The 16,707-nt window shown below is 44.2% G+C and overlaps 1 protein-coding gene across 1 annotated transcript in view; it reads right to left on the reverse strand.

Annotated features, from left to right (window-relative positions):
- Nucleotides 1-14,649, reverse strand: part of LOC145340870 (allantoinase, mitochondrial) — a 34,299-nt gene extending 19,650 nt beyond the window's left edge. The window contains exons 1-2 of the mRNA XM_080185347.1: nucleotides 14,459-14,649; nucleotides 4,951-5,102 (exon numbers count right to left, since the gene is read on the reverse strand). Of these exons, the coding sequence (XP_080041473.1) occupies nucleotides 4,951-5,102; nucleotides 14,459-14,608 (302 nt within the window). The 5' untranslated portion in view covers nucleotides 14,609-14,649. The remainder of the gene's footprint in view (nucleotides 1-4,950; nucleotides 5,103-14,458) is intronic.
- Between the last annotated feature and the right edge of the window lie 2,058 nt (nucleotides 14,650-16,707).

Raw genomic sequence — 16,707 nt, forward strand, 5'->3', positions numbered from 1 at the left:
AGTAGTACGTGCTGGCCCTACCAGTGACATTTCATAAATCCATTTAGAGAGTTGCAGGTCACTGGAGGGAACGGGACATGGTCAGACTGGTTAATTATTAATATAGTCACAGATCATAGGACAGTCGGGGGCTGGGCACTATATACATCAGTTAATGATGAAAAAAAAATTGACTTTTTAAAATTGAGAACAGCCAGGCCACAGATTGCAGGTTATTACCATGCATGCAGACAGACAGCACTTTTTAATCCTGCCTGTGGAAGCAGTAATCAGGACTGTATTACTTTGTGTCACTATGTGGCACTGTTGGTACATCATTTAGATTGTAACATCTGAATCAAAACTGGTTAAAGCTCCATAAACTAAAGGGAGAGTAAGCACTGTTTATTTAACTGCACAGTGGATCATCTGGTACAGCAAGTCCATGAACATTGCTGGGGTGTGGCAGTTTTAGGGGGACAATGGTAATGGAAGTGCACCCTATTGGAGGGAACTTTGAAAGCAAACAGATTTATTCTTGAAAGATTTGATTTTAGGCTGTCAGTTTATTGGCCTGTACATATTAATAATTGTGCTTTTCTCTGACAAACTCCTCATAGACAAATATGTATATGAACATATCTAACACACTTCCACACTATTAAAGTTAAGACACAAAACTACACACTGGTTTGGGAGTTTTTTGTAACTCATTCACCGGGTGTAGGAGTCACAGGCTCAGCCAACAGTAAGAAGTCTCAACACCAGGTTAAAGTCCAACAGGTTTATTTGGTAGCACAAGCCACCAAATGTGGTGTGTTGGACTTTAACCTGGTGTTGTGAGACTTCTTACGATGTTTACCCGAACCCAACGCCGGCATCTCCACATCACAACATTTATTACCCATTCCTGATTCCCTTGAGAAGGTGGTGGTGAGCTGCTGCCTTCAACGGCTGCAGGGCACGTGATGTAGATGCACATACTGAGCAGTGTTTTATTCATTCATGGAACATGGGTGTCACTGGCCCGCCAGCACTTATTGCCCATCCTTAGATGCTCTTGAGAAGGTGGTGGTGACATGCCGCCTTGAATCGTTGCAGTCTATGTACTGTGGGTTGACTCAATGCCGTTAAGAAGGGAATTCCAGGTTTTAACCCAGTGACTGCAAAGGAACAGCAACATATTTCCAAGTCAGGATGGTGAGTGGCTTGGAGGAGAGCTTGCAGGTGGTGGTGTTCCAATGTGTCTACTGTCCTTGTCCTTCTTGATGGAAGTGGTTCTGGGTTTGGAAAATGTTATCTAAGGATCTTTGGTGAATTGCTGCAGTGCATCTTGTAGATAGTACGCACTGCTACTGAGTGTTTGTGGTGGAGAGAGTGGATGTTTGTAGATGTGGTGCCAGTCAAACAGGCTGCTTTGTCCTGGATAGTGTTAAGCTTCTTGAGTGTAGTTGGAGCTGCATCTATCCAGGCAATTGGCAAGTATTCCATCACACTCCTGACTTGTGCCTTGTAGATGGTGGCTTGGCTTTGAAGAGTCAGGAGGTGAGTTAATCGCTGGAGTATTCCTAACCTGTGACCTGTCCTTGTAGCCACTGTGTTTATATGGTGAGTCCAATTGAGTTTTTGGTCAATGATAACCCTAAGGATGTTGACAGTGGGGTATTCAGTGATGGTAACACCATTGAATGTCAAGGGCTGGTGGTTAGAGTGTCTCTTATTGGTGATAGTCATTGTCTGACATTTGTGTTGTGTGAATGTTATTTGCGAATGGTGTAGAACATTGTGCAATCATCGGCGAACGTCCCCGCTTCTGACCTTATGGAGGGAAGGTCATCGATGAAGCAGCTGAAGATTGGGCGTAGGACACTACATTGAGGGACTCCTGCAGAGATGTCCTGGAGCTGAGCTGAGCTGACTGACCCTCCACAATCATCTTCCTTCGTACCAGATATGACTCAAATCAGTGGAGGGAATTCTGGATTTTGACTCAATGACAGTGAAAGAATGGTGATATATTTTGAAGTCAGGGTGATGTGTGGCTTGAGGTGGTGTTCACATGCACATGCTGTCCACTTGCTAGGTAGTAGTGGTCTAGGCTTTGGAAGGTGCTGTTGAAGCACAGTTGGCAAGTTGTTGTAGTGCACCTTGTATATAGTACTCGCTGTGCATCAGTGGTGGGGGGAGTGACTGTTCAGGGTGGTGGATGATTGCCAATCAACTGGGCTGCTTTGTTCTAGATGGTGTCAAGCTTGAGTGTTGTTTAGAGCTGCACCCAACCATGCAACTGGGGAGTGTCCTATCACACTCCTGACTTTTGCCTTGTAAATTGTGGGCAAGCTTTGGGGAGATGGGAGGTGAGCTACTTGTCACAGAATTCCTAGCCTTTGATCTGCTCCTGTGGTGACAATATTTTTGTGATTGATCCTGTTAAATTTCTGGTCAGTGGTAAGCCCCAGGATATTGATGGTAGGAATTCAGCGATTCCACTGAAATTCAGTGGTATATAGTTAGACTCTCCTTTGTTGGAGATGATCATTGTCTGACACTTTGTGTGAATGTTACTGCTCAATTGCCAACCCAAGCCTAAATGTTATCCAGGTCTTGCTGCATGAGGACATGGGTTGCTCTAGTACTTGGGGAAAATGTGAGTGGAACTAAACATTATGGAATTATTAGTGAATATCTCCATTTCTGACATTATGATAGGAGGAAGGTCATTGATGAAGAAACTGAAGGTGATTGGGCTTACCCTGAGGGACTCTTGCTGAGATGATTGATTCCAGATTCCTATTGACTCAAGTTTTGCTATGGGTCCTTGATGGCACAATCACTCAAAAGTTGCCTTGTTGTCCAAGGCAGTCACTTTAGCCTCACTTATGGAGCTCAACACTTGTGCCCATGTTTGGACTAAAGCTATAATGAGATCAGTAGCTGAGTGACCCTGTCGGAGTCCAAACTGTGTGTCAGTGCATAGGTTGTTGCTTTTTAAGTGCTGTTTGATAGAGCTGTTGATGATCCTTTCCTTCACTTTACTGATGATCAAGCGTAGGATGATAGGGCAGTAATTGGTCGGGTTGGATTTGTCCTTTTTGTGGACAGGACATACCTGGGCAATTTTTCACTTTGTCTCGTAGATGCTAGTTTTGTAACCACTTATAATTTGGCAAGAGGTAAACTAGTTCTGTAATACTAGTCTTCAGTACTATTGCTGAATATTGTCAGGGTCCATATCCAGTGCCTTCAACCAGTTCTTGATATTGTGTGGAGTGAATTGAATCAGCTAAAGACTGGCATCTGCAATTTGGGGATCTCCAGAGGTGGCCTATTTGGATTATCCACTCGTCACTCTTGGCTGAAGAACATTGCAAATGCTTCAGTCAAGTCTTTTGCATGAGCACGTCGTGCTCCCCATCATTGAGGATGGGGATATTTTAGATGCTGCCTCCTCCTCCAGTTAGTTTTCTAATTGTCCACCACCGTTCCCAACTGGATGTGGCAGAACTGAACAGCTTTGTTCTAGTCCATAGATTAAAGATAATTTAAATCTGTCAATTGCATACTGCTTTTGATGTTTGGAATGCAGTTCTCTGTTTTAGTTTCACCATGTCGGCATCTTACTTTTGAGTTTACGTGGTGCCACCCCCGACACGCCCTCCTACATTCTTTATTGATCGCGGGTTGATCAAATGGGGGATATACTGGGCCATGAGGTTACAGATTGTGGCTTAATATAATTCAGCTGCTGAAAGCGAGTCAGTCTTTCCTGGATGCCCAGTTTTGAATTGCCAGATCTGTTTTGAATCTAGCACAATGGGCCTTTGCTACTCAACTCAATGAAGCATGTACTCAGTGTGAAGATGGGACTTTGGCTGCACAAGGACTATGTGGTGATCATACCTACCAGTGATGTAATGGGCAGATGTATTTGGGTCAGGTAGATTAATGAGGATGAGATTAAGTACGGTTTTCCCTCTTGTTGCTTCTTTTACCTGCTACTGCAGGCCCAAACTGGTAGATATTTTCTTCAGGACCTGTCCAGCTTGAGCAGTAACATTGCTACCAAGCAATCAAGTCCCTCATTCAGAGTACATTCTGTGCCCTTGCCAATTGTATACCACTATGCTGCTACCTCTCATGGGCCTGTGCTGCAGGTGGAATAGGACATACCCAGGGATGGTGATGGTGGTATCTGGGACATTGACTGGAAGGTCTGATTAGGTGAGTATGTTAGGTGAGTATATTAGGTAAGTAGATTAGTCTGAGGGACAGCTCGCCCAAGTTTAGCACACACCCCTATATGTTATTGAGGAAGACTTTGCAGGGTTGACTGAGCTGGGAATTCTTTTGTCACATCCAATACCGAAGCTGCTGCTGCCTAGTTGTTATTTTTGTTCAGATTTCTGTAGTAGTTTGATACAATTGAGTGGGTCAGTTTTCGAAGATAACACAGAGGCAACCACTTTGCTGTGGATCTAGATCATGCGTATGCCAGACTGCAAAAAGTTGGCAGATTTCCTCCTTTAAAGGGCATCAGTGAATCTGATGGTTTGTACAGCAACTGGATCGTTTCAAGATCACCATGACAGAGACTGCCTTTTATTCCAACTTAATTTAATCAACTAAATTAGAATACACCAGCAATTGTGGAGGGGTTTGAACTTCAGATCATTACCACAAGAAGGGAATGGCCATCCCACTTTACCTATTCATATAGAAATCTGACACATTAAGACACACTCATTCTACAGGGTAAATGCTTCACTCTGACACCCTCTCTATAGGGTTAATGCTCCATTCTGACACACTGTTGGGTTAATGATTCAGCCTGTCACATTCGCTCTATTGGGTTAATGATTCAGTATAAAACACACACACAATATTGAGTTAATGATTCAGTCTGACACTCACTCTACAGGGTTAATGCTTCAGCCTGACACATTGTGACAAGTTTGTTTCTTGCTTTCTTACAGTGGCATGTCGACAATAGTTGTTATTCCACCAGCTGCTGCTGCCCTCGTTGCTGTCCAATAGCCTTCCCAGTCAGTGCGTCCTGGTTCATTGACATGGACGTGACTGTCCACAACGCCAGGCATTACCACGAGGTCTCCAACATCCAAAATCTATACCAATCAACGAGTAACAGAGATTAACAAAAATGTACCCAGAGACGTTACAATCAATTATTAGCCACTGGATCACCTCTACACCTTTTATAGGTATGGTTTTAGCTTCCTTGTGCTCTGGAAAAATTCCAAGTTGTGTAAATGGGGAAGGCAGCATTGTGCACATCCTACTCACATCTATACGCTCTGAGCTTGAATCCAGTACAGACTGATGGGATGACAATATTAGAGAACTTTAAAAAAATTAATTTGTGGGGTGTAGGCATCATTGACTAGACTAGCATTACCCATCTCTAATAGCCCTTGAGAAGGTGGAAGGGTTTGATGGTGATAGTGTAAAGGGACAGGTATTCTCTATCTCACCCGACCTGTAGCTGCCCTGTGAGCGTTTGATGGGAACAGCGGAGAAGGGCTTTTACTCTGTATCTAACCTGTGGGTGTTTAATGGAGAGGTAGACTTACTCTGTATCTAACCCTGTCCTGGGAATGTTTGATGAGCATTGTAAAGGGAACTTTGCTACAAGTAATGATCAGTGGATATTTTTTGGGCTGGAGGAAGGTTTGTGGTAGTATTTCTCAGGGATCAATACTGGGAGACTTGCCTTTCTTGAAAAATATTAATAATTTAGATCTTGGTATGCAGCGGACAATTTAAAAGTTTGCAGAATATATGAAAGTTGGAAGTGTTGTAAACTGAGAGGCGGATAGTATAGAACTTCAAAAGGATGTAGGTAAGTTGGTGGGTTGGGCTGGTGGGTGGCAGATGAAGTTCAATGTAAGCAGCGTAAGGTCGTGTATTTTGGTAGGCAGAACATGGACTGACAATGTAAAACAAGGGATAAAATTCTTAAGGGTGCAGAAGCAAAGTGACCAAGATATATATGCACAAAGATCATTGAAGATGCTGGGACAAGTGGAGCCGGTGGTTAATAAAGCATACTGTATCCTGGGCTTTATTAATAGGGTAAGTCTCGCAGCACCAGGTTAAAGTCCAACAGGTTTATTTGATAGTAAACGCCACAAGCTTTCAGAAAGCTATTCCTTCATCAGGTGAGTGGAGAGTTCTGATCAGAAACAGGGCATATAACGACACACAGTTTACAGAATACTGATTAGAATGTGAATCTTTACAGCTAATCTGCTATTCAAGTCTTAAAGGTGCAGACGTGACTGGAGATAGCATTAAGCATAGGTTAAAGAGATGTGTATTGTTTCCAGACAGCACAGTAAGTGAGATGTTGCAAGATCAGGCAAGTCATGGGGGTTACAGATAGTATAATATGAACCCAAGATCCCGATTGAGGCTGTCCTCGTGTGTGGAACTTGGCTATCAGTTTCTGCTCAGCGACTCTGCGCTGCCATATGTCGTGAGGGCTGCCTTGGAGAACGTTTATCCGAAGATCAGAGACCGAATGCCTATCACCGCTGAAAGTGTTCGCCAACAGGAAGGGAACAGTCTTGCCTGGTGATTGTCGAGCAGTGTTCGTTCATCCGTTGTCGTAGCGTCTGCATGGTCTCCCCAATGTACCATGCTTCGGGACACCCTTTACTGCAGCATATTAGGTAGACAACATTGGCCGAGTTGCAAGAGTATGTGCCGTGTACCTGGTGGATGATGTTCTCATGTGAGATGATGGCACCCATGTTGATGATCCGGCATGTCTTGCAGAGGTTGCTGTGGCAGGGTTGCGTGGTGTTGTGGTCACTGTTCTCCTGAAGTCTGGGTAGTTTGCTACAGACAATGGTCTGTTTGAGGTTATGCGGTTGTTTGAAGGCAAGAAGTGAGGGTGTGGGGATGGCCCTGGGGAGATGTTCATCTTTATCAATGACATGTTGAAGACTCTGGAGAAGATGTCATAGCTTCTCTGCTCCGGGGAAGTACTAGACAGCAAAGGGGAGTCTGTCGGCCATGTTCCATGTTTGTATTCTGAGGAGGTCGGCGTGGTTTTTCACTGTGGCGCATTGGAACTGTCGATCAATGAGTCAAGCGCCATATTCTGTTCTTATGAGGGCATCTTTCAGCGTCTGGAGGCGTCTGTTGTAATCCTGCCCATCTGAGCAGATCCTGTGTATGCAGAGGGCTTGTCCGTAGGAGATGGTTTCTTTAAAGTGTTTAGGGTGGTAGCTGGATAAGCGGAGCATCGTGAGATTATCTGTGGATTTGCGGTACAGTGAGGTGCTGAGGTGACCATCCTTGATGGAGATTCGTGTGTCCAAGAATGCACCCGATTCCGGAGAATAGTCTGTGGTGAGTCTGATGGTGGGATGGAACTTGTTGATGTCATCATATAGCTGTTTCAGTGATTGTTCACCATGAGTCCAAAGGAAGAAAATGTCATTGACGTATGTAGCGTCTAGCACCGGTTGAAGGTCCTGTGGGTGAAGAAGCCTTGTTCGAACCTGCGCATGAAGATGTTGGCATACTGAAGTGTGAATTTGGTCCCCATGGTTGTTCCTTGTGCCTGGATGAAGAACTGGTTGTTGAAGGTACGACGCGCCACAGCGAAAAACCGCATCAACCTCCTCAGAAGACAAACATGAGACATGGTGGACAGAGCACCCTTCATGGTCCAGTACTTCCCCGGAGCGGAGAAGCTACGACGTCTTCTCTGGCGTCTTCAACATGTTATTGATGAAGACGAACATCTCGCCAGGGCCATCCCCACACCCTCACTTCTTGCCTTCAAACAACCACACAAGCTCAAACAGACCATTGTCCGTAGCAAACTACCCAGCCTTCAGGAGAACAGTGACCACAACACCTCGCAACCCTGCCACACCAACCTCTGCAAGACATGCCAGATCATCAACATGGATGCCATCATCTCACGTGAGAACACCATCCACCAGGTACACGGCACATACTCTTGCAACTCGGCCAATGTTGCCTACCTAATAGGCTGAAGGAAAGGATGTCCCGAAGCATGGTACCTTGGGGAGACCGTGCAGATGCTACGACAACGGATGAACGAACACTGTTTGACAATCACCAGGCAAGACTGTTTCCTTTCTGTTAGCGAACACTTCAGCGGTCACAGGCATTCGACCTCTGATCTTCGGGTAAACATTCTCCAAGGCGGCCCTCACAACAGATGACAGCGCAGAATTGCTGAGCATAAGAACATAAGAAATAGGAGCAGGAGTAGGCCATCTAGCCCCTCGAGCCTGCCCCGCCAATCAATAAGATCATGGCTGATCTGTCGTGTCTCAGTTCCACATTCCCGCCCTCTCCCCATAACCCTTAATCCCCTTGCCTATCAAAAACCTATCAACCCGCGTCTTAAAAATATTTAGCGAGGCAGCCTCTGACACTTCAACGGGCAGAGAATTCCAGAGATTCACCACCCTTTGAGTGAAGAAGTTCCTCCTCAACTCCGTTCTAAACCGCCCCCCCTTTACCTTGAGGCTGTGCCCTCTAGTCCTATCAACAGAAACTGATAGCCAAGTTCCACACACGAGTACAGCCTCAATCGGGATCTTGGGTTCATGTCACACTATCTGTAACCCCCATGACTTGCCTGATCTTGCAACATCTCACTTACTGTGCTGTCTGGAAACAATACACATCTCTTTAACCTATGCTTAATGCTATCTCCAGTCACGTCTGCACCTTTAAGACTTGAATAGCAGATTAGCTGTAAAGACTCACATTCTAATCAGTATTCTGTAAACTGTGTATGTCGTTATATGCCCTGTTTCTGATCAGAATTCTCCACTCACCTGATGAAGGAATAGTGTTCCGAAAGCTTGTGGCGTTTACTATCAAATAAACCTGTTGGACTTTAATCTGGTGTTGTGGGATTTCTTAGTGTTTACCCCAGTCCAACGCCGGCATCTTCACATCTTTATTAATAGGGGCATAAAGCACAGGAGCAAGAAGGTTATGCTAAACATATACAGCTGGAATATTGTGTACAATTCTATAAGTGCAGAAGAGATTTAGAAGAATGGTCTCAGGTTTGAGAAACTTGAGTTATGAGAATAGATTGAAGAGGTTGGGACTGTTCTCTTTGGAGAGAAAAGGCTAAGAGGAGATTTGATAGAGATACACAAAATCATGAGAAGCTGGACGGAATAGATAGGGAGAAACTGTTTCCGCACGTTAAAGGATCATGAATGAGAGGGCACAGATTTAAAGTTATTTGCAAAAGAAGTAAATGTGATGCGAGAAGAAACATTTTCACACACACTGGTTGGAGTATGGGATGTAATACCTGGAAGACAGGCTCAATTGAGAGCATTAGATAATTATTTGAATAGAAACAATTTGCACAGGGGAATGGCATTAAATCATGATGCTCATTTAGAACATAGAACATAGAACATAGAACATTACAGCGCAGAACAGGCCCTTCGGCCCACGATGTTGCGCCGACCAGTTACAAAAACAATGACCCACTAGCCTATACCAATCCCTTTTCGTCCATAAACCTATCCAGAGATCTCTTAAACGCCCCCAAACTAGACGCATTTACAACTGCAGCAGGCAGGGCATTCCAATCCCTCACCACCCGCTGGGTAAAGAACCTACCCCTGACATCCGTCCTGTAGCTACCCCCCTTAATTTAAAGCCATGCCCCCTCGTGCTAGCTTTCTCCATCCGAGGAAAAAGGCTATCACTATCCACCCTATCTAAACCTCTAATCATCTTATATGTTTCAATAAGATCCCCTCTTAGCCGCCTTCTTTCCAACGAAAACAACCCTAGATCCCTCAGTCTCTCCTCATAGGACCTCCCCACCATACCAGGCAACATCCTAGTAAACCTCCTCTGCACCCTCTCCAACGCCTCCACATCCTTCTTGTAATGCGGGGACCAGAACTGCACACAGTACTCCAAGTGCGGCCGCACTAGAGTAGTGTACAGTTGCAACATTACACTGCGACTCCTAAATTCAATCCCCCTACCAATAAACGCCAAGACACCGTACGCCTTCTTGACAACCTTATCTACTTGATTCCCAACTTTCAGGGATCTATGTACACACACACCTAGATCCCTCTGTTCATCCACACTATTCAAAGTCCTCCCGTTAGCCCTATACTCGACACATCTGTTGCTCCTACCAAAGTGAATTACCTCACACTTCTCCGCATTAAATTCCATCCGCCACCTCTCGGCCCAGCTCTGCAACCTATCTAAGTCTCCCTGCAGACTATGACACCCTTCCTCACAATCTACCACACCTCCAACTTTGGTGTCATCAGCAAATTTACTAATCCACCCAACTATACCCTCATCCAGATCATTAATAAAAATTACAAACAACAGTGGCCCCAAAACAGATCCCTGAGGCACACCACTCGTAACTGCACTCCATGATGAATATTTACCATCCACCACCACCCTCTGTCTCCTATCTGATAGCCAATTCCTGATCCAACTTCCTAGATTACCCACAATCCCATACATCTGCATTTTCTGCAGAAGCCTACCATGGTGAACCTTATCGAACGCCTTACTAAAATCCATGTATACCACGTCAACTGCCTTACCCCTATCCACCTCTTTGGTCACCTTCTCAAAAAACTCAATAAGGTTAGTAAGGCACGACCTACCTGCTACAAAACCATGCTGACTATTTCTAATCAATTCATTACACTCCAAATAACTATAAATCCTATCCCTAATAATTTTTTCTAAAACCTTGCCCACAACAGAAGTAAGACTCACCGGTCTATAATTCCCGGCAAAGTCTCTGTTCCCCTTCTTAAACAATGGGACAACATTCGCTATCCTCCAATCCTCCGCGACTACACCAGAGACCAATGACGACCTGAAGATCTGAGCCAGAGGCTCTGCAATCACCTCTCTAGCCTCCCAGAGAATCCTAGGGTAGATCCCATCCGGACCAGGGGACTTATCTATTTTCAGCCCCTCAAGAATTTCCAGCACATCCTCTTTATCAACCGTAATACTGTCTATTTTACACCCCTGCAACCCAATGTCCTCCTCAGCTATATTCATGTCCCCCTGCGTGAACACCGAAGAGAAATATTGGTTCAATACTTCTCCAATCTCCTCCGGTTCCACACACAACTTCCCCCTGCTGTCTGTAACTGGCCCTAATCTTGCCCTGACCAACCTTCTGTTCTTGACATACTTATAGAACGCCTTAGGATTCTCCTTAATCCTATCAGCCAAAGTCTTCTCATGTCCTCTTTTAGCCCTTCTCAACTCACTCTTCAACTCCCTCCTAGCCAATCTAAAGCTTTCTAGTGCACTATCTGAGCCCTCCAATCTCATCCGAACATAAGCCTCCTTTTTCTTTTTAACCATCGACTCAACTCTTTTAGTGCACCACGGTTCCCTAGATCTACCAAATCCACCATGCCTGACAGGGACATACCTATCAAGGACTCGCAGTAGCTGCTCCTTGAAAAAACTCCACATTTCAGACGTTCCCAGTCCCTGTAATCCCCTAATCCAATCCATGCGTCCTAATTCACTCCTGATAGCCTCATAATCGCCCTTACCCCAGCTAAAATTGCTGACCCGAGGTTCATGCCTATCTCTTCCCATCACTAAGGTGAACGTAACCGAATTGTGGTCACTATCACCAAAATGCACACCAACTTCCAAGTCTAGCACCTGGTCTGGCTCATTTCCCAGCACCAAATCCAATATAGCCTCACCTCTAGTTGGCCTGTCTACATACTGAGACAAAAAACCTTCCTGCACGCTTTGTACAAACACTGACCCCTCTAGCGAGCTAGAACTATAGCAACTCCAATCAATATTCGTAAAGTTAAAGTCCCCCATAACAATTACCCTATTACTTTCACTCCTAACCAGGATTGTCTCCGCAATCCTTTCCTCAACCTCTCTAGAACTTTTAGGAGGTCTATAAAAGACTCCCAACAGGGTGACCTCTCCTCTCCTATTTCTAATCTCCGCCCATACTACCTCATTTGGAGAGCCAGTGCAGACATGATAGGTCAAATGGCCTCCTGCACCATAACAATTCTGTAATTCTGTGAAAAATGCACTGCCCTCATGGGACAGATGAGAAGAGATTTGTGAGATATTTAATGTGAGGGTCTAAGTCACATCTGGGTGAATTATCACATTGTCCAGAGGGAATCACTAATTTAACTCCCTGTGGGGCTTGTTGAGTGAGTTCCCCCAGTAACAGACAATAACCTGTCCAGCTAGTACTCATTATCTAAGCCTTTTATAACGCCGGCCCAGGACTGGGCAAGCTAAACTGTAGTCCCAGGCAGGGATTAATGTATTTATACCACAATTGTAGCTTAACTTTGCATTCTGTGTGAAACTATGTTTCTTTCCAGTCGGACTTCCTGACTCATTACACTTGTCAAGTGAAGTCCACCTAACAGAGATGATCTTGCCTCTCCAAACAAAAAAAACTTTATCAAAAGCCTTTTAATGGAGACAGTGCCTCTGCGTGATGAACGGCTACTTGAAATTAATTAGAATTGGTAACAGGAACCTCAATAGAATGCAGAACATGGTTAGTGTTTGAGACTGTTGTCTTTATTTCTTTTTAATCATTCTCAGGTTATGGATGGTGTTTATTGCCCTTCAGTACATGGTGGTGAGGCTTTTTGAACTTCAGCAGTCTGTGTGGTAGGAACTCCCACAACGCTGTTAGCTTGAGAGTTCCCAATTATGCTGAAGGAGCAGGGATGCATGTCTTATGGTGTGTGACTTGGAGGGGATGGCATTCCCATGCACTATGCTGTCTTTGTAACTCTAGGTGGTGAAAACTTTGGGTTTGGGCTGTGCTGCTAATGAAATCTTGGTCAGTGACTATAAACAGCCAGCCAGAACTTTACAAAGGAAGTTTGCTGCTGGCAAAGAGCCTGGCTTGAGTTTTTACTCTTTAGTTTAGATGAAAACAATCAATAAATTAAACGTAAGAGATAGGGAATGATAGACCGTGGTGAGGCATGATAACAAACAAAATGGTAAAAGAAACTTCACTAACTAAACCAAAACGTCATTCCCGAGGGTAGTGATACTCCCCAGCCCTCATGGTGCCCAGTGGTCACGGAAGGCTAGAAGCATGCTGGTGGACACCACATGTTCCCTCTCCAAGGCCACCCAGCCATGAATGTAGCTACAGTAGAGGGGCAGACTGGTGGTCAGGTGACCCTCAGCTGCCTGGACCTGTTCATGATCAATTTGGCCCAGCCCAGGTGCAGGCTAACCCCTGCCCCTGCCACACACACACACACACACACACACACACACACAATCGCAGTGATGGGACCAATTCTTTTTCCCAGCCTTATATACCCCTCTGGATTTAATAGGTTAATTGGACTTCGAACAAGTGATGCCTTTCACACCTTCAGGACATTCCAGGGCAATTGCTGTTGCTTCTTCTGGTCTTATGGTTTAATTAGTGAGCAGCTAGAGGGTCACTTAGTGATTGGAGCTGGAAAATATCCTACATGCACAGCAACATCTTACAAAACAGCAAATGACCTGCCAATCTGTTCTTTGGTGCAAGGTAGCTGGATGAATGTTGGCTGGGATACTAGAACAGCTTCTGGGTCATCAAATGCTGCCACTGGGACTTTTACATTCAAACTGAACTTGCAAACAGGCCCTGATTTAATGCCTCAGCTATTGTGAACTTGTTACTGCCATGGAAACTTGTCCTGAATCAGGAGCTCAAGTTCTGGAATGGGATTTGACCCACGAACCGTTTGCCTTAGAGGTGAAAGTGCTACCAGCTGAGCTAGTACTTTCCTAACCAATTATTAGAATTGATTGTGCTACATAGCACCAGAGAGTCAGAGGATCACACAATGGTTAAAGCACAGTGGAAGGCCATTCAACTCGTCATATCTGTGTCAGCTCTCTGCAAGAGCAACTCGGCCAGTCTTGCTTCCCGACTGTTTCTCTGTAACCCTGCAAATGTTTCCTCTTTAAGTGATTATCCAATACCAATCCGAAAGCCACAATTCTATCTGCCTCCACCACACTCTCAGGCAGAGCATGACAGATCTTAATCACTTGCTGTGTAAAAATGTTTCTCTTCACATCACCTTTGGCTCTTTTGCCAATTATTTTAAATCATCAAAAAATAGAAAATAGGAGCAGGAATACACTACTCAACCTCTTCTATTCCACCATTCAATATAATCATGGCTGATCCTCTACCTCAACCCCATACTCGTGTGCTCTCCCCATACCCCATTGATGCGTTTAGTTCAGTGTCCTCTGGACAGCGATTCTGTAACTGCCCCAGAAGGGTTTGTACAAAATACCAGGTAGGTGTGTGGAGAATACAATGTGGGAATGTGGAGGATTGCAAGCTGATGATAATATTTGCTGTTTTCATGTAATGAATGTCCAAACTGCACATTGTCAGGCTTACCTGTTGATTCAGTGCCCATGGTGCCATGGTTCCCTTGGGATGAATGCCCACAATCTTGTCCCCTTCTATGATGATGTCAGCTGGGTAGAGCCCTGAGTCCAACACCACTTTTCTGCTCCTCACCACACACAGCTGACAGCCTGCTTCCATTTCAAAACAAAATTTTTCCAGACTGTTCAGAGTCCTTGCAGCATGTGACCAGTCAACTCTGTCTAAGTCATCACGTCGATCATTAACAAAAATGCCTTGGGTGATTGGCAACAGATACACACAAAATAGTCGTTGGGCCCATGAGGGATAGGAACCTGAAGGGCAAAATACATCTCTACCTTTTTAAATTAATTTAATGAGATTTGGGCTTTGCTGGCTAGGCCAGCATTTATTCTCCATCCCTGGTTGCCCTTCAGAAGGTGATTGAACTGCTGCAGTCCCTGAGGTGTAGGTACACCCATAGTGCTGTCAGGAAGGGAATTCCAGGATTTTAACCCAGCGACTGTGAAGGAACAGCAATATATTTCCAAGTCAGGAGGGTGAATGGTTTGAAGGGGAACCTCCAGGTGGTGGTGTTTGCAGGTATCATGTGCCTTTGTCCTTCTAAGTAGTAGTGGTTGTGGATTTAGAAAGTGCTGCCTAGGGAACATATGAGCGGCTTGATGTGAGAGTGCAATTGGAGCCAGCCCCTAATCCAACCTCAAGTACAAACACATTGTGGAATTTATACAGATTTGTAACTGATAGTCATCTTGTTGAAAATTGAATCGAATTCTTAGCTCAGTACTCAGCATTGTAGTTACAGCTTAATGCTCTTGCTAATATTGCACTTTTTAAAAATGAAACAGGAATTGCAAAAGTAATGCAAGTAATTCAATTCAAGATTGTTATGGCAGTAAATAATCAGTAAAGGAAGATTCATTAGCTAAAGTCTACACTAGGTGAATATCTCCTTACTTTCAATACATTCAGCAGATTGATGTACATAAATGGGGCTGATTCCGACAGCAATCAAAATCTAATGGACACATGATTGAAATGTCAGGATAATTGACACAACACAGATCATTGCCAAATTACCATTGTAAGGAAGTACTAAAAGCACCATTTATGTGACAAAGACCAAGGACAATAACTGGCTCACAAAGATTGTGCACAATATCCAATTTCAAGATTGATCCATTGTATTGTTTAAGAGCGCAGCTAAGAACATGCTCCTCAGGCACTGATGAACACCACCACCAAACACAGCCATTCCTACATCCTTTGTATCTTGTCATGTCCAGAAAGTATTTTCAGAAATTTTGCAATGATTTCTGTAGGTATTGCTTCTAATTAAATTGAACCAACCTGAACTTTGTCTTTCCAAATCCACGGTAGCGATAGATCCAGGGGTCAGCTTGCTGGTGTCATTGGTCCCTAAGCTGCTTGTGCAATTGAGGGATGTCAGGGGTTGCGTAGGGGTTTAAAATGTCCTTGAATACAATATAAAAGGAATGGTCTTGATGGAATGAAGTCTGATGTTGCAACATTATCTCAGTGCTTCATTAGTGACTGCAACTACTATTCCTGTAGCTATGAAGTCATAGAAACCATTGAATTTATTGCAACCAGGTCTAATTGTACACTAAAGAATGAGGATGGGATTGTCCTCTGCAATTAGACAGTATATCCAATTGCATTCAAGAGGTAACTAATTTACTAATCTTGAGTATTTCTGCCTCCCTCGTGCTGATACAATGATGTACATAGGTGGTCTACAATGCTTAAACTGGAATTCTGTGTCATAACATGACACTTCACCCATAACAAGTTACATATGTATTAGCTTGCTTGAAGAAGGTCACAGGTCGAAAGTTAAATGGTGAGGACCAGATATAGCTATAGCCTAAAACACAGCTAGAATCCTCATTATACATCTCTGGAACATCAGCAGCACTTAGGGTTGCTAAAACTAATTGAATCTTTGGTTTTAAATCCCGCTATGGCTTCGCCCTTCCCTTTCTCAACCTCCAGCTCACAACTCTCTTGAGATGGCTAATTCTGGCCCCTTGAACATCTCCAATTTTAAACGCTTCACAATTAGTCATCACACATCTTCAGATCCCTCAGTCATATGCTCTGGGTTTCTCTCCAGAAACCCCTCTGCCTCACTAACACTCTTTATTCCTTTTGCTTAAACCTTTGACCAAACTTTTGGTGATCTGCCTTAATATTACCTTGTGTCTAATTTTGCTGTGTAACTCCTGTGAAGTGCA

The sequence above is a fragment of the Carcharhinus amblyrhynchos genome, chromosome 3 (assembly GCF_965287045.1).
Source record: "Carcharhinus amblyrhynchos chromosome 3, sCarAmb.v2.hapA, whole genome shotgun sequence".
Lineage (NCBI taxonomy): Eukaryota > Metazoa > Chordata > Chondrichthyes > Carcharhiniformes > Carcharhinidae > Carcharhinus > Carcharhinus amblyrhynchos.